This window comes from Labrus mixtus, chromosome 20, assembly GCF_963584025.1.
Source record: "Labrus mixtus chromosome 20, fLabMix1.1, whole genome shotgun sequence".
Taxonomy (NCBI): Eukaryota; Metazoa; Chordata; class Actinopteri; order Labriformes; family Labridae; genus Labrus; species Labrus mixtus.
The window spans coordinates 2726598-2753280 of NC_083631.1; the positions used below are offsets into that span (position 1 = coordinate 2726598).

Below are 26683 nucleotides of genomic sequence, written 5' to 3' on the forward strand. Positions count from 1 at the left end.
AACCCGGGCTGCCTGCTCCGAGGACAACATCCTCTGTACAAGGCATGTAAACTAACCACTAGGCCACCTGCGCCCCTCTCTCATTTAATTTTTAGCCATTTCAATGTGTCTTTTTAATGTCCAAATATCTATCCATGAATTGTTGAAAAGGATTCATTCGTCATCAGGTCCTTTACCTTAATTTCTTGGCAAACATCTAGAAATGCTCTCTATCGGTCCTACACCTGTTAGTGATGCAGACGGATGCAATGATATGAGAATACATCTTGAGAGGTGTGCTGTAAGCTGGCTGGTAATTGATCCTGTACCATGACAGTACGACACAACACTGCATTATTTAATTGCACCCGACAGCCTTTTAAAGCGTTTACAATAACTGAAAATCTAACAGTAATATTCCTCTGACTCAGACGTTAGAGTAGACTGTAACTTCATATTCAGATTGAGACATGTCATGGTTGAGAAATGATGTGACATTCTGCAGAGTGAAGAGACAGCTTAGATACAACACAAACATGATAGTCTTAACAAGTAAAAGTTTATTGGAATGATACATTTTGCAAAATATTACTTTGTATATTTTTTTTAACATACTCATTGTGTTCTAAGGGTATCTGTCAAGTTCTCCAGAGGGTAAGATAGTTAAGACTGTCAAAGGCAAGGATATACAGTATTGTTTCCCAAAAGGTACAATAGACTACACAATCACTGTACCCAGGTCATGAGGAAAAAAGATTAACGTTCTGTTTTTGCTTTTTTGCTTCTTTTTTTTTTGAAAATACAATTAGAAAATATGAACGCAAAACATCTCAGATGTAAAAAGTGTTACGTTTGAATGAGTGTGCTGAAACTCGATGAAAGTAGAAGGCAAACCCAGGAGAAAAACTCAATATTAGCACAAAGCAGTTGATACCGTTAAGCTGATAGGAGAAATTTCAGGACAAAAAAAAATTAAGTTTTGTAAGGGGAAACAAATGTGAACAAAAGCAATCTTTTTGATGGCTTCAGTGTCTGAAGTGGATCAAGTGGTGTTGCCTTCTATACCACCAACTTTATGTAGGACTCATAGTCATGTGTCAGAACATAAATTACATGTGCTCTTTTGAAAGCATTACATTGTGTCTTAACAGTTTCAAATAATTAGCATGAATCAACAATCTAAGAGATCTGAAGGGGTGTGGACATGTGCTTCACTATTTGCAAAAGGCTTGAGAAGTTGCTTGTTGATCCACTGCAATGTTCAGTGTGATGCTCTAACAAAAACAAAAAGGTTACACGGAGATGAGACTGTCTGCTGTGGAAACAACGCATTCTCAAACATGTCTCAGCTCCCGGGAGATGTCTTGCTCTTGGGGTTGCTTTACCACATGCAAGAAAAAAAACAGGCTCACCGGAGACACATGTAATATACAAAACACACTTCATGTTTTTCCAAACAGCTTTGAAACATTTCCATCAGACAATTCAAGACATTCAAAAGTGATCCTGCATTTGATCTCAGTTACATTAAGAGACGGCAAAAATGATGACTCAAGCCTACTAAAAACCACTTGGAGTCAAAAAACATTCTCAAAAATGTCATGTTACAAGACTATGACAAATAGATTGATGCACATTGAACAATTCACAGAAGCTTTTCAGTGAGATGGAGAAATACTAGCACCTATAGGGGCTTATGGAGGAAGAGGGTGGGAGGGGGTGAACATCCTTCAACAAACCAAAATAATGTGTTCAGTCAACAAACCAGCAATAAGATTTGGTCTGCGATTGTCTTGCATCCACAGAAATAAACTTGGCAAAGGGAGGGGGAGGGAGGGGGGGGGGGGGGCAGCTTTAGGATAGCTTCCTTTTCTTTAATTTGTTACAAAGCTGTAAAAACTGAGATGAAAACCCTCAATCTCAACACTTCTCAAATTTGGTTGGACTGCAAATTTATCGGAAGGTGTTACATGACAGTATATACAAGAGATAAGGAGGGGTAAAAAATAATTTGAAATTATTAATGTGAGAAGCACACGTTCAGTAAGTATTATCAGCAAACTGTTACCGTAGTTACTACTGAATATTGACCACAGCCCAGAAGAACGCTCGGACATGTCTCACTGGGTCTTGTTCCATCTTCAAAAACAGAGCAGCCCAGAGTCCACCTCGACAGTTAAGCATTTGATCCATGATGTCATGTACCTCAGCACGAATTCTGCATAATGCTCTGCCACCGTTCTTTAGAAGTGATATTGTACAAAAATAACATGCACATTTTGTCGAGACGTTGTTTTTGCTACTTTTTTTGCGTATTAAAATCCACCACCATCATAGATACATACAGAAAACGTTGCAATGCTCTCGGTTTGCAAATTTTGGCAGATATCATAATTCTTTATTTATTTATGAAATCTTAAATTCAGTTTCACAGCTATGAGACACAGTTGAAAAAAGAGAAAAAGACAGATAATTCATATTCTCTATCATTATTTATATATCTATTTATATACAAAGATACACATATAAGTAAAGATAGAGAAATCTATTTTAAATGCACTATGATTTAAATAAACAATAGACAGGAGTGCGACCACAATGTTAGTTGCTGCTGAATCACAGCTGTTTAAACCCACCTTTGAGCACTAAGTAACACACAAGCACAGAGATCGACATAAAAAAGGACAAAATGATCACCGATAGGATTCTTAAAATGCTCTAATAAATTCAGCTAAGAGAGAGACAGACTTCAATGCAGACCTCAGGCTGACAGTTTCTCACAGGTCCTCACATGGAGTAAGGCCGAGACGAAGTGTACTGTGATAAATTATATTCACTCTGATCAAAGAGGTCGCCACTGCTTTCCACTGCAAGCAGTGAGTGCGTCATCTACCCAACAATCATGCCACATTGAGCAGACAAAAGGCAGGCGCAGAGTGTGTTCAAGCTTTAAACCAAATGGGCACAAGGGCAGATGCCACAACGGCCAAAGCTCTGCGCCAATGCTTTCGACACAGTTTTCCAACCAGTTGGCATTATGATAGGCACATCTGTTGGACTTGGTATTGCTTGGACAGATTCAGGATAGAGAGATGGAGAGGGGGAACCAGGATGACAGGTTACAACGATCACTCTTTGAGAAGCTTGTAGAGATGGTCCGTTTAAAAAAAGAAAAAAAAAGAAGGAGCCTAGCAGATTCAGTACCTTAACAAAAAAATCAATGCCTCAACCTGCGAAGACTGAAAACATGTCATCATTACACAATCAGAAAAGATACAAGTATAGCTGGACAGCCACGACCTTTGCCTGTTCTCCTCGAGCCCCTGCCACAAACACAAGAGGGGGTAAATAAAATGAAAAGGTAACAGTTGAGAAACAATCAGAAAAGGCAACACTGCTGGTTCTGTTGGATCTTTCTGCACTTTGCCTACCTTTCCTTTTGGGGGATTTTACATTGTTGTCGTCATTACAAATAAGCAAGTTAGCAGTCCACCCTAGCGCTTCCTTCCTTTTGACCCCCTTTTGACTTTCTAAATACCTGTCTCTCTCCGTCTCTTCGCTACTCATGGTTGGAATCTAGAACTCTGCAAACTCCTTTGCACACTTCTCTGTGAAGGAGACTCTGATTTCCTCTTCCTCGTAGTCGTCGAAGTTGCTTGTGTCACCGGGGCCTTTGCACTTAGGAATAAAGGGAGCTTCCACCTGGAACACAGGACAATCATATCAGCTGAAGGATGCAGTTAGTTCTACTGTAATAGAGAGCACCAATGGAGCTGTGGAATAAGCTCCACATGAAAACATTTATATTCATTCAAATGTGAACACGGTGACTTCAAACTAGTTCGGATGTGGCTAAAAGAGGAGTAAGAAACGAAGATATATTCCATACACGTTAGATTATTAATCAGCTCACATTGCTGGCCCTAATTTGTGATCATGTGCTGGCATTTACTTTCCCTCAAGCCAACTGATGGAATTACACAATTTTCCAGATTTCCCAGAATGACTTTTAACAACTGCATGAAAAAATAAAAAAATCTGAACTTAATTGTATTAATGTGAAAGCAGAGACAGTGTTTTGTTTGAATAAACTCGTAAAATAAGAACTAAATTGGTATTTTACTCATGGCATGTTATTTTATGTCTGTATGTGTTCCTAATAGTTACATTTCCCTCTCTATGCAGCATTTTTCCCTGATGAGACCATGGATAGGATGCGGTCATCTCATGTTCCTCTTTTAATATGTTCACTTTAAGAAGCTTAATGTTAGCAGAAGGCTTCATATAGAAACCTCAGTTCATGTGGACTAAAATAAGGTGTTGTATCTCTATTCATATTGTAACATCAAATAAAGTAGTACTAATTTCTACTATAGTGCACTTCAGATTTATGCTGTTGTGCTGTAATCCTGCAAAATCCAACAGATTCTATGTAAAGTAAAAGGAGGGAAACACATGTTTTGTGTGTGTTCAGAAGCTCTTTTATTGGCCTCCGACTATAGACTGTAAATATTAAATGGACGAATCCTGAGTGAAGTCACCCCATATGTAACTGCAGGAGGCTTTGGAGTCCAACTGATGGTGATCGCCATGTTGGAAATGTTGTCTCGACCTAACTTTCAGTCAACCTAACGACAGGCTAAGAGTTGGAGCTGAGGAGGGTTTTAAGCTTCTTGACAAACTGTTCAAACTGCGCCCACCTGTCATCAGGTAAGCTACACGCCTTTATGTAAATAACTCTTATAATTCATTTAAAAAAACAAAACGATGAGTTATCAAAAAATGCACCCCCGAACAGCTTGTGACGATCAAGACATGAGCTAATCAGACCTATTACATTTTCTGAACCAGGCTGTAAACATGTACATTTCTGCTGTAAAAGCAAGCTTTTTGAACAGCCATGTGACTTCTGGTGCTTCTGCAGCCAGCCTCAAGCAGACACTCAACCAACTGCAGGATTTTGCACTTCTGCAGCGGCTTCATATTTCAAGACCAGAAGTTGCTGCTGGCCTCCTACAGAATATCATCTGTGCAGCTGAAGCACAGTAGGTGTGAAATTCCCCTAAAATAAGAATATATACTGAAGAGAATTGCTACCAATTAGCATCACATTAAGTCAATTTACCTTTATCAGTATTATCTTTCATTTCCCCTTCTGATTCAAAAAAGTTGTTTTCTTGTGTATATATTGGTACTGTATAAAGTCAGGTCTCTCACCTTCCTCTGGTAGATGGCAATCCAGTCAGTGGTGGCAAACCACTTGTGGCCCTTGATATCATTTACTCCATTCCTGAGGTTGCCAAAGCGCTTGGTCAGGTCCACCTGCAGCAAATTTCTCAACAGATCTTTCAGGTCTGAGCTGAAGTGGGAGGGAAAGCGAACCTGCAAACAATAAAAAATCATAGGTGTGTTTCTGAACCCTGTGTCAAGGTTTTTAAACAAATTGAAAGACTCTGGTCTATAGCTATACATCAGTGCAGTCCTATCAGTGATTTAGAAGTGGTACGGTCAACACTGTGTTCACTACTGTTGATTTTGGATGTGACACATCTGCTTGTTTGCACTGTTCCAATACTTTAACCGCTGTGATCAGTAAGGTAATTTAGTCGTTTTTGCTTTTCCCACCAAAGCTGATAAACGGCTGTGCATGAATGCCAAAGATTATGGCCATTTGGCAGATGGTAAAGCTAGGCCTGATGTTAAAATGATGCAATGTTCAAAGTCACTGAGGACACTTGTTTAGTTCCAACACTAATGATCACAAACTGAATCTAGGAAAGCTGTCGGCCGGATATCTACCGTTAAAAAATGATGAATGGCCTGCTGGAATGTACTTTATGAATGACCTCTAAATCTGTGACTTTATACAGGGGTTATTCTCTACTTCAAGCTGTTACCCTGGACCAGCAGTCATTTGGGAATAAAAAAAACTCTGATTCAAATTCTTAAGTGACTTGATTAGTGGTTATGTAATAGTTTCACTATTGTGTGCATGTGTGTTCTGTATGTTTATGTGCTTTGTGTTAATTCAATGATCCTCAACGCTATCAACCTGCCAGAGACTCGGGTAAATATTTTCCTGCATCGCTAAAGCTGACCAGATGATCAACCAGTGGCTCAGGTTTGACTTCGCTTGAAACTAATGGACTCTGATAGAAAGAAATCCTGAAATTTGATTGGACCTTAAACTAACATTCAAAACACATTAATCTGAAAAAGAGCGATATCTTAAAGTTGTGAATCCTTAGTGGAAATCTAATGAAACCTATAAAAAAAAGAGCAACATTAAAATAACCCTTTTTAGCTTAAAAAGAAAAGTACGTTCAGCTCTGTGTCATGTCACGCTAAATAAGGAAATGACTGTAGCTAAGGCGCAGTCTCCCTATAATGATGATGCTTAAGGGTCAAGGGCAAAATTAGAACCAGTCACCTCTCCATACACTGACATATTATAAGGTTAAAGGGGTTAGTAATTGGTATTAATTCATTATTAATAAAATCTCTTATGGAGAATCCACATATGAGCACACTAGAGAGAGCAAAATCACTTGTTTGACTGTTACACATAACTAGATTTTACACTTTGGGAATGTACTGTGACAACACCATTCACTGGTAAACTCCTGACACCTGAAAGCAGCACAGGTGCCAGTGAGGGACTTTTAAAGACATTTGCTGTACTGTAAAGTTTGTAAACGCTCACCTCTGATCAGAGCAGTGTAGAGCTGAGCACTGTGCTGAGCTCGGACAGCCAAACTAAATACATACAGCATTATAAAAAGGTAGTTTTGTCTCAGCTCACCTTTCCTGATACAATCTTCTCATAAATCTGAATAGGCTGGTCTGCAAAGAAGGGGGGGTAACCAGCAGCCATCTCATAGATCAGAACTCCCAGAGCCCACCAGTCCACTGCTTTATTGTAACCCTGGAACAAACAGACAATCGAGGGTTGTCAGCTGTGTCTTCAAACATAAAGGCTTACCTAAACATAAAGGTTTTTACCAAAGTCATTTAATCGATTCCCTGAGACTGCCTACCTTACTGAGGATGATCTCTGGTGCCAGGTACTCAGGGGTCCCGCACAGCGTCCAGGTTCGGCCCTTCACCCGTTTCGCAAATCCAAAATCTGTTACCTGTCGGACAAAGTGTACAGCTCTGAGCACTGACTCACAGTGACCAATTAAAACAAAAAGATCGTCGACGGCTACAGGAAGCGAGCACTACATCCTTACCTGAATGTAACCTTGCTGGTCAATGAGCAGGTTCTCTGGTTTAAGATCCCGGTAGATGAGATCCAGAGAGTGAAGGTATTCAAATGTCAGTACAATCTGGGCTGCGTAGAAGCGAGCGTGTGGTTCACTGCAAAACATATGAGGCATAACATTATGTTTACAGTCAACCGCAGGGATGCATGGAAATATTTAGGAGTTACCTTCAAGACAACTTGCCTGAATCTGCCGATTCTCCTTAAGTGTGAAAACATTTCGCCCCCGGGCACATACTCCATTATCATATAAAGATTACTGTTGTCCTGAAGAAGGGAGAGAAAAGATTTACTTAACGAGCAAAAACAAGGTAGAAACGTTTCAGAGATGAACCGCTGACTTTCTTAATGCATACCTTAAAAGAGTGCTCCAGTCGCACCAGGAAGGGAAAGCTGACGGCTTGCAGGATACGTTTCTCATTCAGTGTGTGTTCTATCTGCTTCAGCTTCACCACCTGAGGTTGTGCATTAAAACAGTTTGTCAAACATTCTATATTCGGACAAAAAAAAGTTTAACTAGTTGATTTCGTCAATCAATATGTAGGAGAGCAGGGCAGTGTAGGGTGTTTGAACTCCTACAACAAGATGATCTTTGTGCCTCTTTAAGATTGATTCAGTAACAGAAGATGCACTTGTTCTGCTCAACTTAGTGGATTCTGTCATAGTCACATATGTCATTGATCAGAGATAACAGTGACTGGGGAGGACTTATCAAATTTTATGATCAGGAGGTTCAACAAATATGCAGTCTAAAAAAAAAAAATCTCTTTCTCCTTTGTACGGATCTCCTAAAACCAGAATATATACATTTATGATCTTGCCTGTTCGGTTTTGAAGTTTAAGTTACTCATAGAAATACTAATGAAGATTAAGTCCAAGGCTTGGCATTCTTAATCATACAACTTCAACATAGGAGACTTGATCATCAGCACCAAAGTCAAGCACTCCCCTGATAAATGTAACAAGTGTCTCTGTGGATATCCGGTCTCGCAGTACTATACCTTCTGCTTGTCAAGTATTTTCATGGCAAAATGCTGGCCCGATTCTTTGTGTTTAACCAGCATGACTCGACCAAACGAACCGGTGCCTAAGGTCTTCAGACGCTCAAAGTGATCCAACGCTGCAGTTTGCTGTGGGGGAGAATGGTGAGTCAGTAAGCACAGAACAGCCGTACAGCACTACTTTAGTGCTCGGCCACTGCTTAATACCAGCCTGACAAAAAAAAACTTTCATGTCAAGTATTTATAAAACTTTTTTAAATTAAAGTTAGATATTTTTATGACATTTATTTGAGTCTACATAACACGTTTCTACACAGAGAAATCTACAGTAAACAAACATACTGTATATGTGTATCACAATGGCCCAGCAGAGGGTGCCCTGCCCCTCTAAATTAAATATTATATGATGAGACTTTTTCTATCAGTCTGCCTGTTGGAGTGAACAAGCATATGAAACACAAATACATGGCTTTAATCACGTAAACTAATGGAATCATAAAACATTGAAAACAGTAATGAAGAAGTGATTGTGTTTCACTCTCACCTGTGCTGGATTCTCCCATTTCTTCAGGAAATCTTCTTTGGCTTTTGCAAGAAACTCCTTCACTGTAATAAGAAACAAGATGCTCAATGAATAGAGAGTTTAACTGTTTTATAAACAAGTCCAGATTTGAATTACTTTGTAAAACAGGTTACCATCATAACATCAAGACCCAGAGAAGAGCACAAGATTCTCAATCAAACGTGAAGACGAGAGACTCAATCCACATTGTGATGCATGATTTGTGCCCATGTGTACAAGAATATTCATACTGCAAAAGTCGTCACCTGACTTCAGTGTGTATTCTTCTTTTTCTTCAATGGGGAGATACATTACAAGTCACATCTGGAAGAATTTGTAAATTTGGATAAAGCTCCTCTGATCGATCTAAATACAGCTAAATGTTTTAATGCAGCAGTGTTCCCCATTGAGTAGAAACAAACAAACATGAATGGATTAAATGTTAGTCCTATTAAACTACCTAGCAATATGACCTCCTTATAAACAAGTATTATTTAGTTGAATATTTCTTCTGTCACTTAACATCAGATGATTTCCTCACAGGTCATCGCTTTGAGATGAAAAATGATAAAGAGGAGGAGATATCGCCTGATGAAGCCACGGTGTGACACTTAGTGCTGACAAAAGAAAGTCCAAAACAAATTAATTACTAATTATTTAGTAGTCAGTCACTGGAAAAGTAGAATAACTTGTGAGGCAAGTACAGCAAGATCCATCATTTAAAGAGGATTTTCAACACAGCTGTGAAGGTTTCTAGTGCAAGCTCTGCTCATGACATACATGAGTTCATACTTATGATTGAGACGATTGTGAGGCCAATAACAGTTTGAAGAAGCTACAGGGTTCCCATGCTGAAGATGAGAGACATTGAGTATACACCAACAGTTAGCCCGGATGAGTCCGAGGTCACATGTCTTTAAGAGAGTGGCAAAGAGACGCCTCTTGTATAATCTCAGACTCTTCAGAAGGCAGAAGAGGGACCTTTACCAACTGAAAAAGTTGAATGGAATACTTCAACCAGAAAAGGTATTTTCAACCATTACACTAAAAGCTCTGTTCAGCGAGCCAAAGTGGACTTCATCTTATCATCAGCAGTATAATTCTTTATGGTAGCACCATGTTGTGGTTTTTTTTTTTCTTTAGCAGTACCAGAGAAGCTTGTGTGAGACTGTCTTTCTTTTGCTTTTCTACAAAACATATCTAAATGAGTTCACACTCCGCAGGTGTATTGCAGAGGAACACCAAACAAGACTGTGAGCAGCGATTCCTGCAGCCAATCAACCTGCTCCAAACCAGGCACATGTTTTGAAGACCACATGCTCCAAAAGGGCTGGCCCCGACACCTATCAATCACCTTTTGGTGTTGTTCTTAACGGGTCAAAGTAATGTGAAATAAAGCAGAAATCAGGTATATCCTCTGTAAATGTCTCTCTGAGTCCTGACTCTCTACAATGCGTGAGACGTGTGAGTCCCGCCAGCTGGACTGTTGTCGGAGCCGTGTTTACATCGACGGGACAACTTTGCATATAAAGCTGTTTTAGTGAAGAACTAGAGACAAGAAAAAAACATACTCACTACTTATTTGGATGTCACACTCGTGTCTTTAGATCATTTTTTGTCAATTTATCTGCAATGTGAAGCTACGAGCTAACCAAAGTGTGCTAACATTCGCCTGCTAACACAACAATGCAGGCCACAGGCAATTGTAGCAAGAGCTACGGACAGTTTCGTCTGCCGCTTGCCCTTATTGGTGCTTAATTATGGTGTGTTCTAATTGTTTTAAATAACTCCTTCGTGCGAACACGAGTGGAGAGTGGTTGGAGGTGTGTTGCTGGAGGAGAGCGAAGGCTTTAGAATAGCAGAGGTGTCAACAAACAGCAGTTTGTTTTGGTTTAGTGCTGGTGCTCAAGAGCGACATCTACTGGATCAAAAAGCCTTTAAATAAAGTTACAAGCAATAATACTGAGCCAAACAACCAGCAGGTTATAAATACTGGAAGACATTCCTTCAGTGGGCGCTTTAGTCAAAATAAATGGAAAAAAAAAAAAAAAAAAAAAAATGAACTTATATATGGCAGAGTATATGGCATCTAATAAAGTGACTTTTTTTTCTTTTAAATAGACCTTTACTATCTGAACTCTGAACTGATTTGTACATAACTATTCAAACATATACAGAAGGGTGATTTCTTAAACAAATTATTACTTCATCTAAGAAAATGTAACACTGTTATACTTTGTCAACATATTCTAATGTGGATCACTGAGCTCAGCTGGGATGCTCTTCTTCATGTGCTACAGTCACTGCTGAGAGTGTAATGTAAACTATGGAGTTGCAGTACAGTCTGCTGGCTGACTGTGTGTTGAAAATATTTCTAAATTACCCCAACCATTGTTTTCTGCATTATGTAATGTAAAAAAAAAAAAAGGAGCTTTCAATGGTTGCATATTAAAAAACATACAGGAAGAATGATTGATCTGTTATAGGTCAATTTAAAACCCCGATATCAGCTGACACATAGAGAGACAGTGAAGCGCTGTACAAAAAAACTGAAATCCTGCTGGAAAAACTCAGGAGTAGAGGCCATGGAAAACATGTGAAAGGACTTTATTTTGGCTGTTCCAACACAGTGGCCATACAGCTCAACACAACCCCATGCAAGTGCATTATAGCCAAAGTCAGCGGAGCACACTGAGTGACCTATTTCAGAGATATTCAAAATTGGTTTTCAATTTTAAAAAAATGATCTTTAAAGCAATTTTTTCCCTAATTTAGTCATTGACTTTGACACTGCCTTCTCTCTCTTCTTAAGTCTTATGTAAGTAGTAGAGGGATCTAGACCTTTATCAGGGAATTGTATACTTGTGATATAAGAAATACAAATATTTCTGTTGAACGATAGTTTGATCTTTCCTGGGAGTTTGACACAGGGCTGCATTACATTTACAGCAAACCTACAGCATGGTCAAAGGAGCACACAGTTTATGACTTATACACAAACATGCTAGAAGACAAACTGGCATGCCTGTGGACAGGATCTGACAGCTTGGCACACATTGTGTCATACGTGGTGGTTCATCATACTTGCCCTCACCTTTATGGGGCTAATTAGAGTGCTCTGTGGGAACATGTTGATAACCAGTCCTTCCTCATTCCTTCTCACTGTCTCTGTACTCGTTCTTTAGGACATTAGCTGTCCTAGCAGATGAGGGAGCACAGCTTTTAAAACTATTTGCCTGGGGGGGGGGTGTCATGTCAGTCAATGTTGTTAATATACATATTCTTTTTTTTTTCTTTTTTTTTAAACAAAAAAGGGCCAGTAGAACACATTTGAGTATTTTGTTACTACAGTAAATATCAAGCAAGTGACACTTCATGCTTCTACTAATCATGGACAAAATATTTAAAAAAATACAAACAGGACTGATTTAGGGATCACACTAATTCCCCCCAAAAAGACTGATACTGATTGGTTAACAACTGAAAAATCAGCTTTTCAGGATAATGTGGAATATCTATCTGGGTGATTAATGCCTACAGCTAAGTTTCACTAAAGCCGGTCAGCTGTCGATACCGACAGCACGTAGTAAGTTAATGATCTTTTGTACAATGATGTACTAAACCAATGAACTAAGATAAATATTATGACAACTGTTATAAACAAACCACTTTACCAAAAGAAAAATCACATGAAATCTTTTCCGCATTTCTCAAACACAAACACAAGAAAACTACACAAAAGCTAAATCCTGATCCTGCTAACGTGATTTCCTGCTAATTCTCTAGAGACCAGCAGCTCCAACAGTAGGATGAGAGAAACTAAGCACTAAACGGCAAAGACCAAAGTTCGCATAAACATGTGAAGAGCACTGCTGCTCCCACAAAATGCAACGGAATCAGACTGGTCAACGGGGGGAAAACATTTCCAGTGTATGTTGCTCAACTCCCACTACCAAGCACCAAGAGCCACAAATGGAACGAGTCCTTTCATAACTTGGTGGAGCATAATAGAAATATGTGGGCCTTGCTTTAGCAGTAGCTTATTGGTTATATCAAGAGCAAATTTTTCCTTTGCCGATAGATTTGTGAGGTTTGGCTGCCAAGACAGCCTAGATAATTGCAGGTGAAGTGATCAGCTAAATATCAACAGCTCTATGACCCCACATTTCTTACCATCTGGGATGACTATGGGTACCTCTGGTACAGCACCATCTGCAGGGCGCGACCCTGATTCACTTGAGCGCGAGGATGACTCCCTCTTCCCTGCATGCTTTCTGGAGCTCTTCCTGTCACACATTAGCCCTGCAAAGTCTCCCCTGTTCTTCTTCCTTGGCCTCTTCCTCGCAGTCACTGAGTCATGACCTTTCCTCCCCCTCTGAGAGCACTCTGGTCGGATCAGGAGCCCCACTCATCCACAGAGAGAAGACAACTATCCTTGCCAACAAGGCGTCTGTCTTCAATCTTTCCAGCCTTCACTGCTAATTTTGCAGGGCACAAAGACGGTAGCATCCACATCCAGTGTGTGGTCACACAATTTAGCATGGAGAGCTGCAATGTTCCAGTTACACTCACAGATCAATTGGACCCTTGCTTTGGTTTGTATCAATATTTATTCTGCGCACAAAGTACTCTCTGCTGCTCCCTCCCATGTCAAACACACACACACACACACAAACACACACACACACACACACACACACACATGCACATAGAGGCTATATATTGATCAAAACAGGGGCATGATCACCAGGGGGAGGGGCATAAAACACTGGCTGGTATATTTATCCAACCCAAAGAGGAAGTTGTATGGAAAACTAGGCCTAAGTGAGCACCCTTGAGATGAGCCAGACGCAAATAAAACGTTCCCTAATCAGCTAAACCAATCACATGTCACATCTGTGTTAAACACAAAAAAATTTCAGAATTGATCCTGGTGTTTTCTTAAACACTCAAAATGTTTTCATTTCTCAGAAGACACAAGCGAGGCAGGAGTGCGCCAACCACAGAAAAACTATTTCCCTCTGCCAGAGTCTATGTAGTGCCAGTGCTGAATCGATCCTCCTAAAATCAATCATACATCTCTCCCCTGGGCCTCACTGGCCCACTCTGACGCAAAAACAGAGGGGTTATACTAGGGCACGCTGGCCGACATTTAGCTGTGAAGCGCGACAAATCAGGTCCCAGTCTACACAAGGCCTTGTTCAGATAGCAGGCATCCCCATGTGGTGGGTAGGAAATGAGTCAAGGAGCAAAAAGAGCTGCATGTAAACTGGAAGGTATTTTTTATTTGCAAAGGTGAGAATAGGGAAATGAATGGTAGTCAACAGCTCACTACTGGCAGTGGATTTTTTCTGACTGGTGAGCATGAAGTTGCAAACAAAACCATCAATTGGAAGTTACTTTACAACCTACGGTAAGAATTGATTGGTTAGTTTGATTACGGACCAATCCAGGAGCAGAAGTGTGTTGATGGTCATAGCACACTTTTGTGTCGCCTCTATCTTGATGCATGAGGAGGAGAGTTAATGTGCATGCATTCATCTGTTTCACCATTTGATTGTTGAATTTTGACTTTATTAGAGATGTGCTGTTTCAAAATGACATCTTAGCTTTCTCCCTTTCTATTTCCGGTATACGTTTCAGTGTATTGACTCACCAACACAGCATACAGACTCTGTTAAACCCTATTTCAGACTAAAGTTTTGAAATCACAGAATATGAAATGGAAACCTCTGAGTAGCACCTTGCAATGGCAAGTTTTGACAAAGATGTGGATTGTGAATCAAAGCAAATCAAAATGTTTTTTTAGATGATATTTGCAGTTTTAAAGGCAAGGTTTGCCTCCCCTTACACATATTACACACCGTCAAAGGCTATCATGATTATGATTGGTTAAAAGAAAACATGACCAATAGGCAAGATAACTTTCCTTCTAGGCTGGAGATATACTTGCTATTAACTATTCTGCATACATCTGCACATGATACACCAGCAAGAACAACAATGGCCGAAGGTTTGGAGAGACAGAGCTCTGACCAACAGTCATAGGAGATATAATCCCATTGTTTTAACTGTTGCTGCTGGTGTTTTTCTGCTCTCTCTTGGTTTTACAAGTTACTACCAAGCCTCTCCACTCACAGTTCACCTGTTGTGATAACAGAATTGTGAATGAAACGTTATGAAACAGAGGGACGCAATGATATCAGCGAGGTCAAGACCTCGGTTTTGAAAAAAAAAAAATTTGAACAGTACAATCGTTTCTTTCCATGCAATGACTTCCATGCATGCTGCTTGAAGTTATATCATGCATCAGGCAGGTGAGAGTGAGTAACCATGACTGTGTCTATCAATCAACATCTTTCCAACCCCTCTATGATATCATTCAATATTTTAGTAAAACTTACTTTGACTATGTGTCACAATAATCAAATTCTGGATTATGTTTGATTATATTTTTGACGATCTATAAACTAAAGTAAATACAGTCATGTCATAAAAGACAACAGCCCTATGAATACAGCTATATGTATGAAGCTACAGTTGTAGGAATTCTGCAGGGCTAAAATAGAAACAAGTACCTGAAGTCCATGTTTTCAAATGAATGCATCACTGTATAAAAATGTAACTGCTAAACACTTAAATAGAATTAAAGAAACAATAGAGGACATAATACTAAATTAGAATTTTAAAGTGGTGCAGAAAATGCTGAAATTGTGCATTAAGACTGCAGGGGTAGACACTTCTGGTGCTAAAAAGGTTCTAGGGGAGACCTCCAGAACCCCCCTCCTGATTGTTCCAACTATTTCATGTATTGACCAACAAGTTGTTGCTGCTGACAATATTGATATGGGATTTTTGGGAATGATATGAATATTTTCTGGAGAGAAAAAAATCCAATAGATGGATCTTCTGCTATCTTTCATAGACCTATGAAATCTGTAAAGACAGATATGCACATTTATTGCATTGATCCCTCAAATGCAGTTATCAAAGACTTGTGGAAAAGTTATATTATGAAGACAAGATGTTTAATCAACTGGAAAGTAAATTAAAGGTGTTGATAACAGTTAATCAAATTAACATCCATGTTAAAAACTGATGAAAAGATTTAAGGTTTCCATGCTTGGAAACTAAAATATGGCCAGATACATATTAGGGGTGGGAATCACCAGAGGTCACACGATATTATCATGATACTTAAGTCACGATCTATTACTGAGATTTTTTGCTCTATGCTGAGTATTGTGATACAACAAATTGTGATTTAACTTTTTAACTGCATGTTATGTCCACAAAATAAAAAATTCTCAGTCTATTCCTCTCATGTCAGTCTTTTTATTTCTACACAATGGGAGTCAAGCCCACAGACTGACTGGCACTGTGATAAAAGTAAAACCCTTTAAAAGGCTGCATGAACGTCACAATCTGATCTGGTGGTTTTTCAGTCTAATCGAACTTAACTGAAGACAAACATGTATGGACTACTGTACAATTGCAGTAATTTTTAACAATGCAAATGGTTCAAAATTATTTGTGCAACTTACAGTAATTAAAAAAGCATATTTGCATTTAATAAAATAAAAAATATTCTGACACACCTAGGAAATCTTCAGCGTTTTGTCCTAGCTGGACCGTCAGTGAGCGGTCTTCGCCCTAGTGCAGTGTGTCCGGCTACGTTGATGCCCATCTGCCTTTTTTTGGCCGATTCGACATGTTGAATCGCCGCTGGAGATCAGTGAGAGGAATCTCTCTGATTGGCTGTTCGGAGGTGTCAAATATCTCCAGCTCTCGACACAAAAGCCCGTTGAGTATGCCGCTGTAGTATCCATGCTTTCACCCATTAGTGTGGCTTCTCCATATCTGTCGCCTCCGCGTCTCCTTGTCTTTTTCTACTAATACCATGGGCTGACAACGCCAGTAACAGTGTCATTTTAAACTTTTTATCAGACATTATTCTCTGTTAGTAGGCTACCTATAAGACGAGTGGTGCGCCACAGCGTTGTGAGATTGGTCTTCTCGTATCATAACAACAGACTACTGCCGCCTGTTGGCATGGAGAGTTATTTCCTCTCATGCATGCGCAGAACGTAAGTGGTGGTTGGCTGTCGGCTGTAGTCTTTGCGGTGTGTTCTAACTTTTTGGCCAAGATCTTGGTGTGTCAGGGCCTTTAGGATCGTTCAGTGGCAGTTGGTCAGCTTGCAAACTTGTCAGTTTAGTATGTAAGCTTATCTAAGATTAATGATTGGCATTTCAACAGTAAGGTCCCTTGGTAATCAGTGCAGGCTTTTAACAAAGCCTCTCTAACTGTAGACAGGAAGTGATGACGATCCAAACACAAACCTGCCCCTGTTACACAAACCAGCTGCAGGCAGAGCAGAGGCAGGACATGAACATGAACCACAGAGATATTTATAGAAAAAGGGAGTTGCACTTTGACAGGGTGCCACCTCATTATATGTCCCATATAAAAACAATCCTTTAGTTATGTCATAACTGGCTGTAAGCGTGCTCTTTATGATGTTTCAGAGGTTTTAAAGTGCAGGGAAACACAAATTATCAAACATTCAGGCAATCACCTAAACTTACTAAATGCCTCCCAGTGAGAAGGAACAAGGAACTTTCTAACAAAACAAAGTGTCTGTGTTTGGGCAGGTTTACTATACACTTCTCAACAGTACAAGTCTGAGAGTAATCTCTCACTTACAGACACGTCTACAGTAACTGAGATATGCCTCCTTTTAAACTAGCTTAACAGTAGGCATGAGAACAGAGAGAAACAACAGGCTGCTCTGTGTAGACTTGTATAAGGACATATGCTGACACACATTCTGGCTGTTAGCCATATATACCAGTACAACAAATGCAAATTTAAAAGGTCCTTCCGCTAAAACCAATAGGCACTCAACTCACTTGGTATGGATATCAATTTAAGTAAAAAAAAAAAAAACACTATAAAAAACAGACTCACTATCTGTAAGCACAAGAGTTTGAGCTCAGCCAGTTACTAGCTAAGCTAAGGTGACATAACCTGGACTTGGCTTCATCCCTGAGATATGCTCCAGCTTGAAGTGAAAACTCACTCCGGCAGCAAGCCTCTAGCTCCTCCTGTGGTGGGTCATGTCGGCCTTCTTCACTGCCTGTGTCCCCTAGGCAGGGCCCAGCTCGTTGAAACAGCCTCCCTGCAAGTCTGTGGATAACTGACATTATACGAGACAGGAGCAGCCAGCTGATAGCCGGCACTGAGTCTTCAAACTGCAGTAGATTCCAGGCCTTTATAACAAAAATGATATCCACAAATTCTGATGACCGCAATTAATTAAGGGCAAAAACTTGAGGCTATCCTGGCTTTCAATGTTTCATTTAAAGAGCAGTAGATGCAATGACCAACTGTGCGGAGCCTGGGCTGGACCTTCCGTGCACCATAACTTCCCGCTGCAGTTCACAGTGTCTGTCTGTCCGCCCTGCTTCCTCCTTTGGGCCAGAAATCGACTTTGTATAACAGTTAAGCGACCCTGTTTGTATTCTCCAGCCTGGAAAGTTCAGGGGAAACAGACACTCTGTACTCGAACAAGATCTCAACAATCTCTTTCCTTTTCCCGCAGAAATCAAAACAGACTTCAATGTTGTCCTAAAGCTCTAGCTGGTCTGTGGAAAATAACACTCCAGCGTGTGGGCTCTGAGCCCCTGATCTGCACCTGTCTCTGGGGATCAGGGTGGACCCTCAGTGATCAAGCTGATAAGGACGTGAAGCATGGCATGTGAAAAAATTCTCCCACCAGTAGGGCCTCCTCTGTCCCTGCATTTTACCTACCAATCCCTTAATTTACAATACTTATTGAGTGGTGAGGTTCTGAGATATAACACCTCAAAGTCATGGGTCTTGTTACAAGGGTTACCAGTGCTGGTCTAATGTTACAGAGGGACTAGAGTGCAATTCTTCACACATACTCTCTACCAGCAACAAGGAGCTGACACTCATTTTGCAGATACCTGTTCAGACTTTGCACTCCCAAGGGTTATTTATAGACTCATGGATTAAAACATAAAGAGTGTCTGCCAAGGCCCTCTTTAAGGCCAGAGATCAGCCTCAGTGAAGGCCTGGGAAGGAAAACAAAACCCCAACATCTGGGCTAAGTTAGGAAGTATTTTTTTATTATAAGGAAATAGGATGTAGGCCTACTAAACATTTCATAACTGTGGATAACTGAAATGTTTTGTTAAGTTATTGTTGTTAACTGTACCCTTTTTATTTAACTTTTTAGCTATAAAATCCAAACCCAATCTTCTGGCGATACAATAAAAACTTTTGAGACTAAAAAACATTTTGGGAGATTAGAACACCTCTTCCTCTCTGCAACATGCACACACATACACACTTAGTGACACATACAAGTGCCCTTGTTCTGACTGCTACTCATCACATGGTGTTCAAGAGACTCCTCAACTCCCAAGTTTCTGCCTGGAGAGGATCACTCTCATGCATCATATGACCCCATCCTGGTGGCTTTTCCTCCTCTGATAACAGCCATCTCCCTTCAACTCATTCACTGTCAAACACAATCTGTGAGACAACCTTATACTTTGATACCCATTGTTTTCTCTGCCTGTTTTCTATGCACAGAGAAGTACGTTGTCTGGACACACTTTGCAAGAAAGTGCAAAAGAAAAACTTCTCATCTTAGTTTTGCAATGTTATTGTAGCCTATTATTATTACAGTATTGGAGGAAGGGAAAAACATGTGAACACGTGACCCTAAGAAGAACCCTATGACTGTTGTATAAGGTTACTTGTTGTCTTCCTAACTTGTACCTCAGAATATAACCGGGGGCTTTTAATCACGAGCTTTTCCACATAATCAGCGGAGAAAAAAGGGATAACATCCACAGCAGTGGGTGTAACAGTCTAACAGACTGGCTGAACTTTACATGTACATTTTAACAATAACTTTCTTGTAGTTCCATCCAAAGTTGCAATAAGTTTGGCATATGCTGCACTTCATATTAGAATAACATTAAACATGGTAGAAGTGTGGAGGTTCTCTGGGCCTTGATGCCTTTCAAAGGTGTTAAGTTATTCTTTTAATCTCGCTGCCAAAAAAATAAACAAAAGAATAAAGGATCCAAGGACAGGCGGGATGATAAAGCTAGCTGCAGCAAATAGGGGATAAAGGGTACTCACCGCTTTCCATCTCATTGCCCTTCTTTGCGGTGGGCGTGTTGCCCATGGTGGCAGGCTGATGGTTGAGTCCCTGGGCTCGGGATAAGTCTTCCTTCACAAGTCGTTGAGTGATGCTACACCGCTAACACACCGCTGGGCTCAATGAAGCTGACAGCTGCCCACTAGCTAACAGCTATCATTATCGACTAATAAATATAAATACTCCTCTATATTTCCTTGGAGTGTCCTCAAACCCGACTAAAACCAAGCGAGAGGATATCTCCAAGTATGCAGCTTAGCTAGGCTAGCACGCTAGCTAAATCTAGCAGGGATGGTCAGAAGATGTTAGCTTTGAAGCGTTAGCTCGTCAATTTTTAAGCGAGCATCGGCAAATAAAGATGTCACTCGAGTTTGCCTTAATTCCAGAGACGACTTGGTAAATCCAAAATCCAATCCGGAACATTAAACAGATCGTTCAGAGATGTTTTCCGTCAATTAAACGAGCAAGCTACCATTAGCTTTTAGCGTCCCTCGAAGTCGTATCCTGGCCTGAGCAAACCAGGTGCTATGTCTCCGTGTAGGCAGGCCTTTTCAAGTGAGACCTGGATAACAAAAGTGCTTTCTAGGTTATCGTCCTTGCCGCTGTCTGGTTATTCAACTTGCTCTCTCGCCATTCGCTTAAAAATCAGGCGTCAAGCGCAGTGGATTCCTGGGACCGACCATCTGATAGCCGATTCCTAAGATCAACAGACCCCTTCCATTAATCTTCAGACCGCAAGGGAAACTCCAGTCATCCATCGAATGGGTCCCGCCTCTGACTGCGTCTGATTGGCTACATACACAGACACTCCCGCGATGATTGGATAGGCGTCAGTACATCCAATAATTGCATTGATACGATTCGTCAGTCAAATGGTTTCGTTCCGGCCCTTGGACGGCTAGAATCAAATACGCCCCAAACTGTCAGTGTTTTCTTCTTTTGTTCTTTCAATCATTATTAGTTTGCATTCATTTGATTACATTTCATTTAGGCCACAAGGCAAACACAAGGGCATCTTGAAAACACCAACCGATATATAGAGCAATAATTTCAAATACAGTCCAGTACCCTAGCCACTATGTATACCGACGTGTGATTGGTCGTGACGTTAACACAGGCTATTTTTAGTAAATTGGGAAAATATATTAGGATACTCACATTTATATCTGCGTTAAAGATTGATCTATGTTGTGTTTCATTTTAAAATAACAAATATTTAATGGGTACTAAAATTTACATTAAGGCACATTCAAAGTATTCAAAAGTTCAATATTCTAGTCTGTAGTCTAAGATGAGGAAATTAAAGAAACTTAGCCAAGTAATGAAAAGTAACAGTTCTAAATCATATAGATATAGACAGATCCATACACTGATATAACAATGTTTTTTTTATTAGAACACAAAATGGAGAAAAAAAACAAAAAAAAAACAAGTAAAAGAAACAAGGTGAAATAATATAGCCCATACAAAGCCCAACAAAGCTCTAAAATCTTTGTGGAGGAGGTTTAAGTGCAAAAAGAATTAGAACACATAATGGTGGATTATTAAACTCCTGTACAGCAACGAATTGATGTTGATTTGCCTTTTGCTTCATTGTTGAAATCTTCTTAAATAGGTGTGTTCTGCTCCAACAAATGGAAGAGAGGTGAATCACACATCAGCAATTTGTTATGTTTCTATGAAGCTGTCCCACACACAGGTTTCCTTTTTAAATAGTTAAACTACCTCAATATGGCATTTAACATTATGGCTGGGAACTCCACGTCTGATACCAGTGAGATGTTCATAATCTTCCTTGGAGCAAACTCTCATCTGAAGCCCGAGGGTTGTTTTTGACAAGCTTCCAATAAACAAAGGCAGCTGTAAGGCAAAGATGTCTGTCTGTACGTCCACACTAGAATGTCCACAGGCATCAATCAAAAGTAATGTCTGGTGCTTTGAGTTATCACCTTTAGGGTGGGGTTCTTCTCTATAAGCAGTCCATAGAGTTATCTGGTAGTAGCCCCATGGGTGGGGCCTTGCCTGGGAGACAGGATGGAGGGAGCATGGAGTTTGAACTGGGATCGACATTTTCAGAGTCTTCCATTCTCTCTGCACAGCCTTCCCAGTTTATATGGAATCTAGTAACACGGGGGTTTGATGCCAGAATATTTCTCTGGAGCTGAAAAAGAAAGTTGAAAAAAATAGAACAGTTCAGAACTTTGGACAAGTGAATGGTTTTTTTTAAGGACTATGTATGTGTGCACTGCCCTTATCATTAACATTATCAGGTATCTATAGTCAGGCTAAGACAACTTGAATCCTGTAGATAAGAATGGTACAAAGGTATAACATTGTATTCAACCATCAATGAATAATAATGTTAACAAAAATATAATAAACACTGCTTACTCCAAATGTGCATCTATAAGTTTTTTTCCTAAAGCCGGCCTGCTTAAAATGTAACGACTTCAAATGTGCTTTATCTTTAATGCAACCCTTACTTGGGCTTCTGACTGAAGTTGCCTCTATAACAGAACATGTACACTATTTACATAACCAAGCCAAACTAAGCCATTTTCTAAGGACTGTTTTTAGCAGTTTCTGTTCTGAGGTGCAGGCTCCACTAATATAAAAGCTTCAATTCTAAACTGTATCTGTGTAAAATACTGCTTGATGAATATCTCTGTTCTGGCTTTTGCATGGTTTATTAAATAAATGTGTTCCTCAAAAGGCTATAGTTGTGGAAAGGTGTTCTTCTTTCATTTTTTTAATATGAGATGATTTATGTTTGCATGATTTTTTTCCTTTTCATTTCGGCCTTTAATGATAGCTGTAGAGATTGAGGAAATGCAGGGAAGACAGAGTTTGATATGCAGCAAAGAGCCAAGGCTTGGACTTGAACCCACATCCACTGAAGTAAGTACTGCAGGAGGGCACACACGTGACCTGAAGGGCTACCAGGGTGCGCTTGGTTAACATTTCAGAGCAGAATTCCCAAAAAGTAAAAAAAAAAAAAAACATTGATGTTCTAGTTCCTGTATTGTTGTTTCCCAGAGTAACATGTCAAACCCGTGAAAAGCAGTCATGTAAACAACAAAACACAGAATATCAAGATATCCACTTTAAATAGAGACATACAACATTCTCCAGTTTGTGATCAATAAAGTCAGTTATCTTTCTATGTTTCTTAAGTCTGACCTGTGTGTAGTCTGGCTTGATGGGTGGATTTTCACGAAGCTCTGGTTCGGTGTATTCATTGTTTACATAGTAACCAATACGAATGAACTCCTGGCCACGGTATGTGCAGGTAATAAGCACCACGGTTACACCAACAGCATCACTTTCAGGTATCAATCCAGTGTTCGGGGCATCAGCCTGTTAAAAGAAACAGTACGTATGAAGCATCTTTTTGATACATTCACGAGGCAGTTTAACTCTTTACTTGTCAAAATGGATTAATGGCATCAGGTAGGGAATGACATTGGTCAGTATGAAATGCATGCTTGTAAAATCAAAACCAGTTTGATCATTTATATATAACCAGACCATAACAAGATGAATTCAACAGGTATAATTGGCTATATCATGATTTGATTAGTAGCTTTGATATTAGTCAATAGTTATAAATAACACAGTAAGAAAATTAAGTACAGTGACATAAATTAATGCAAATAAAGATTAAGTTAGAAATGTTTTATGTTAATTAAACAATTGGCGATTTGTATAACAAGTGCATGAAACTTGTTTCTATTAGTCACAAACAAGCATTTTTTACTCATCTTTTTTTGAAATCCTGAAGATCTGTGAGGCAAATCAATTCTTAAAAACATGATAACATTGACCAACTCACTGTCTGACTGATCCTGCACCATTATGGTTAAACAGGCCATTTTGGATCCAGTAAAGCCTCAACAGACTTATGCTGATCCTCGTAATCGCTTCTTATATTCTATTTCATTTAAGTTCTTGCTATTTTTGCTTTATCTCCTTCGTTAACTGTTTTGCACCAAAACACCAAGTCAAATTCCTTGTATGTGTAAATGTACTACTGATTCTGATAAACAGGAAGAGGCTGCTGGAGTCAGTCATCCATAATGCAAAAAGCAAACATAATAAATTAATGATTGTCGCATTCCATCTGTCGAAATCGTAACATCACTTACACGAGTGATATCTGTGTGATGAGAACAGCTGTATTTGGCATAATATTCCAATATATCTTGGTATATGTTTTTGTAGTTATCACAGTTTTGTCAGGTATATATCTGTATGCATATTGCTATTTATTGTTCTCTGTGTCTATAAGCAAACTGCGTGTATTATGGATATATGTGTCCTTTAGAGGATATTTCTATATTTTATTAGCTTTATGACAGTATGGTACTTAAATAATGTTTTATATATTTTTTAGTACCAGATTAGAAAATGATGAACTTCAGCTGTGTTGGGTCACGTGTATATTTAAGAAGGCAACTCACAAAAGACACTTTCAAGTCTGAGGAAGAGCATGTTGGCTCAAAAACGTCTCTTGTCAATATTTCTTTTAAACAGGAGCTCCTTGGTGTGCGGATCTTGTTTGTTTCTTATTACCTATCAGTGTTGTTGGATCGAGTATCTACAGAGGAATGTGCGTGTCTTCGTTGACATTTCATGAAAACATCTACTGGGACATGTGTAAGCCAGAACATTATATTATTGAAGGATAACATATCTGCTGAAGGTCAACTCAATTTTCACACTGGTTCAAAATGTTTCCATAACTTCTTGTCAAATATACTGATAGTAATATATTTACAATGAGCTCAAAAGGTTGTTTAAAAGGTGTAAAAGTTTCTGTCAAACGGCTCCATGTATAGAAAGAAGATTATCCAAATAAGAGCACTTTTCAAAAGTGATCAATAACAAAAGAACGTTTTGGTTTTTTTATGAACTAAATGTATGGTTTAAGCGACTCAAAGAATTGTTCTAGTTACTTTTCCCTTAGAGATCTCACCTGAAACACAAACATATGTCTCCCAGCAGGTACTGGACCAACCAAGACTGAGTCAAGGACTTGGTCATACTCTTCACTCTCTGCTGAGCCGACATAGATGATCTTCCATTCAAGATCTATAAATAAAATGAAGAAAGAAATGAAAGATCAAATGAAAAGCTGTGGATATTGTGCTTTGAATTTCAACCAATTGATGAACAGATATAAAAATATATTGTTTATGACATGTTAATCATATTTTTCACTTGTAATAAAAGCTTGATATGATACAGATATGTCCAAATTCAGTTACATTTCTAGCATTAAGGAATTTCTTTAATTTTACAGATGGTAGGTGCTGTTTAAATAAACTACAGTATATTCATAACTATCATGATTCTTAGAGACATTTGACTTTCATGATGAAACACTTATATAGGCTAACATGAGGAGTAAGAACCATTAGGATAATCCAGTTTAGCGTTGACAGCTCGTCATGTTATTACTTTAAATAAGATTAGTCTGCAAAGGGTAATCAGTTGCACGAGTCTTACTTTTATTAACTACATTCAAGATGAGTAATTTAGTAAATATTCGCTTTACTTTGTCGTAACGTTTAAACATTGGACGACTTTTATTCTGTAAACTAAAGTTAGCTAATGTGATGCTAGCAAACCGTTAGCAGTTAGCGGACTGTGGTGCACCGAACAGGCACAATGCTAATACACACAAATCACGGCTTTTCGTGAGAGTGTACTTACCTTCTGGCAGGTCCTCCATACACTCAAAGGTTATTTCAAACTGGAAAGGGTTTCCAAAGGGACTCGGGTTATCTAGAACAGCCACATTTAAAACCTGAACCTTCGCCATTGTTGCTAGAAAGAGGTTAGCCGAAAACAAACGTTCAAACCAGTTTCCCGGGAAAACCTTAAAAACAGCAGAGACACAAAGTGTAACAGGGTGAACACTTTCATCTGCCGAGTGCCCTAATATCATTCAAAAGTGCGCCTTAATTTTGAGACTGCATGCACAGTACTCGCTTAAAAAAAATCCGCAATAATGGCATTTATTAAATTATAAGATGTATGCACCGCTCTCCCGCCGCTTCACTGTCCTACCCAGACGCCACCGCGCGTACGGCAAGCGAGCAGTACAGTCTATGGTGCTGGGTGCTTTGGCTTTGACTGTTATCAAGAACCTTCATCTAGGAAAAAGCAAAGTGCTGTTGTCGCCCCCTAGTGGATAAATTATTAAAGCACGTACATACAAAAAGCTGCATGAATAATACTTGAATGAACAAAAAATAAATTAGACTGACTAGACTGCCCAAAGTTTTAAATCAAATTGGAGACCATTTAACAACGCGGGAAGAGCCTTTTGGTGATCAACTTCAAGGTCGTATTTTAATGTTGTTTTAATGCCAACTGCTTAACATAAACCTGGGGAAACAATGAAATATAAATTGTACATCATCTCTCCATAAGGAAACGGACAAAACATGCACATTTTACGATAAGCCTTCAGCCAAATGCCATCACAACAATGCCATATATTACAACCCTATCTGACTGTCATTGTAAATGTGATGATGCCCTAATATGCAGTCATAGGCCATGGGTCAAATTACTTTTATACGTTTTTCTTATTAAATTACAATTTTGGGGACAACCATGTTTACAAGGGATCAGAATGATGATTGTTAAATATGGCAATTTGTGGAATTGA

The 26683-nt window shown here is 39.3% G+C and overlaps 2 protein-coding genes across 3 annotated transcripts; both read right to left on the reverse strand.

Annotated features, from left to right (window-relative positions):
• Window positions 1-519: 519 nt before the first annotated feature.
• On the reverse strand, window positions 520-20772 carry prkacaa (protein kinase, cAMP-dependent, catalytic, alpha, genome duplicate a). Of its 2 annotated transcripts, none has more exons than XM_061026447.1 (10): window positions 19986-20772; window positions 8789-8850; window positions 8245-8373; window positions 7600-7698; window positions 7428-7510; window positions 7212-7338; window positions 7017-7112; window positions 6782-6904; window positions 5197-5361; window positions 520-3681 (listed from the first exon to the last, which is right to left on the reverse strand). In XM_061026447.1, the coding sequence occupies exons 1-10, from the start codon at window positions 20029-20031 to the stop codon at window positions 3556-3558; spliced, it is 1056 nt and encodes a 351-aa protein (XP_060882430.1). In that variant the 5' UTR covers window positions 20032-20772; the 3' UTR covers window positions 520-3555. The 2 variants fall into 2 exon arrangements, with proteins under 2 accessions (XP_060882430.1, XP_060882429.1); XM_061026446.1 differs by lacking the exon at window positions 19986-20772 and adding an exon at window positions 12980-13386.
• A 927-nt stretch (window positions 20773-21699) lies between these two features.
• asf1ba (anti-silencing function 1Ba histone chaperone) lies at window positions 21700-26106 on the reverse strand. The gene is made up of 4 exons (XM_061026448.1): window positions 25720-26106; window positions 24980-25095; window positions 23185-23361; window positions 21700-22165 (listed from the first exon to the last, which is right to left on the reverse strand). Exons 1-4 carry the CDS (start codon window positions 25952-25954, stop codon window positions 21974-21976), a joined length of 720 nt encoding a protein of 239 aa, XP_060882431.1. The 5' UTR covers window positions 25955-26106; the 3' UTR covers window positions 21700-21973.
• Window positions 26107-26683: the final 577 nt, after the last annotated feature.

Excerpts from the sequence above, each read along its gene's own strand:
- asf1ba (XM_061026448.1), bottom strand. The coding sequence starts at position 25,954 with ATGATATTAGGGCACTCGGCAGATGAAAGTGTTCACCCTGTTACACTT. Across the intron at positions 23,362-24,979 it reads GACATATGTTTGTGTTTCAG|GCTGATGCCCCGAACACTGG; the intron begins GTGAGATCTCTA and ends TTCTTTTAACAG. Across the intron at positions 22,166-23,184 it reads TCAAGCCAGACTACACACAG|CTCCAGAGAAATATTCTGGC; the intron begins GTCAGACTTAAG and ends TTTCTTTTTCAG.
- prkacaa (XM_061026446.1), bottom strand. The coding sequence starts at position 13,103 with ATGTGTGACAGGAAGAGCTCCAGAAAGCATGCAGGGAAGAGGGAGTCA. Across the intron at positions 7,339-7,427 it reads AGGAGAATCGGCAGATTCAG|TGAACCACACGCTCGCTTCT; the intron begins GCAAGTTGTCTT and ends TATGTTTTGCAG. Across the intron at positions 7,113-7,211 it reads ACCAGCAAGGTTACATTCAG|GTAACAGATTTTGGATTTGC; the intron begins GTAAGGATGTAG and ends TTTGTCCGACAG.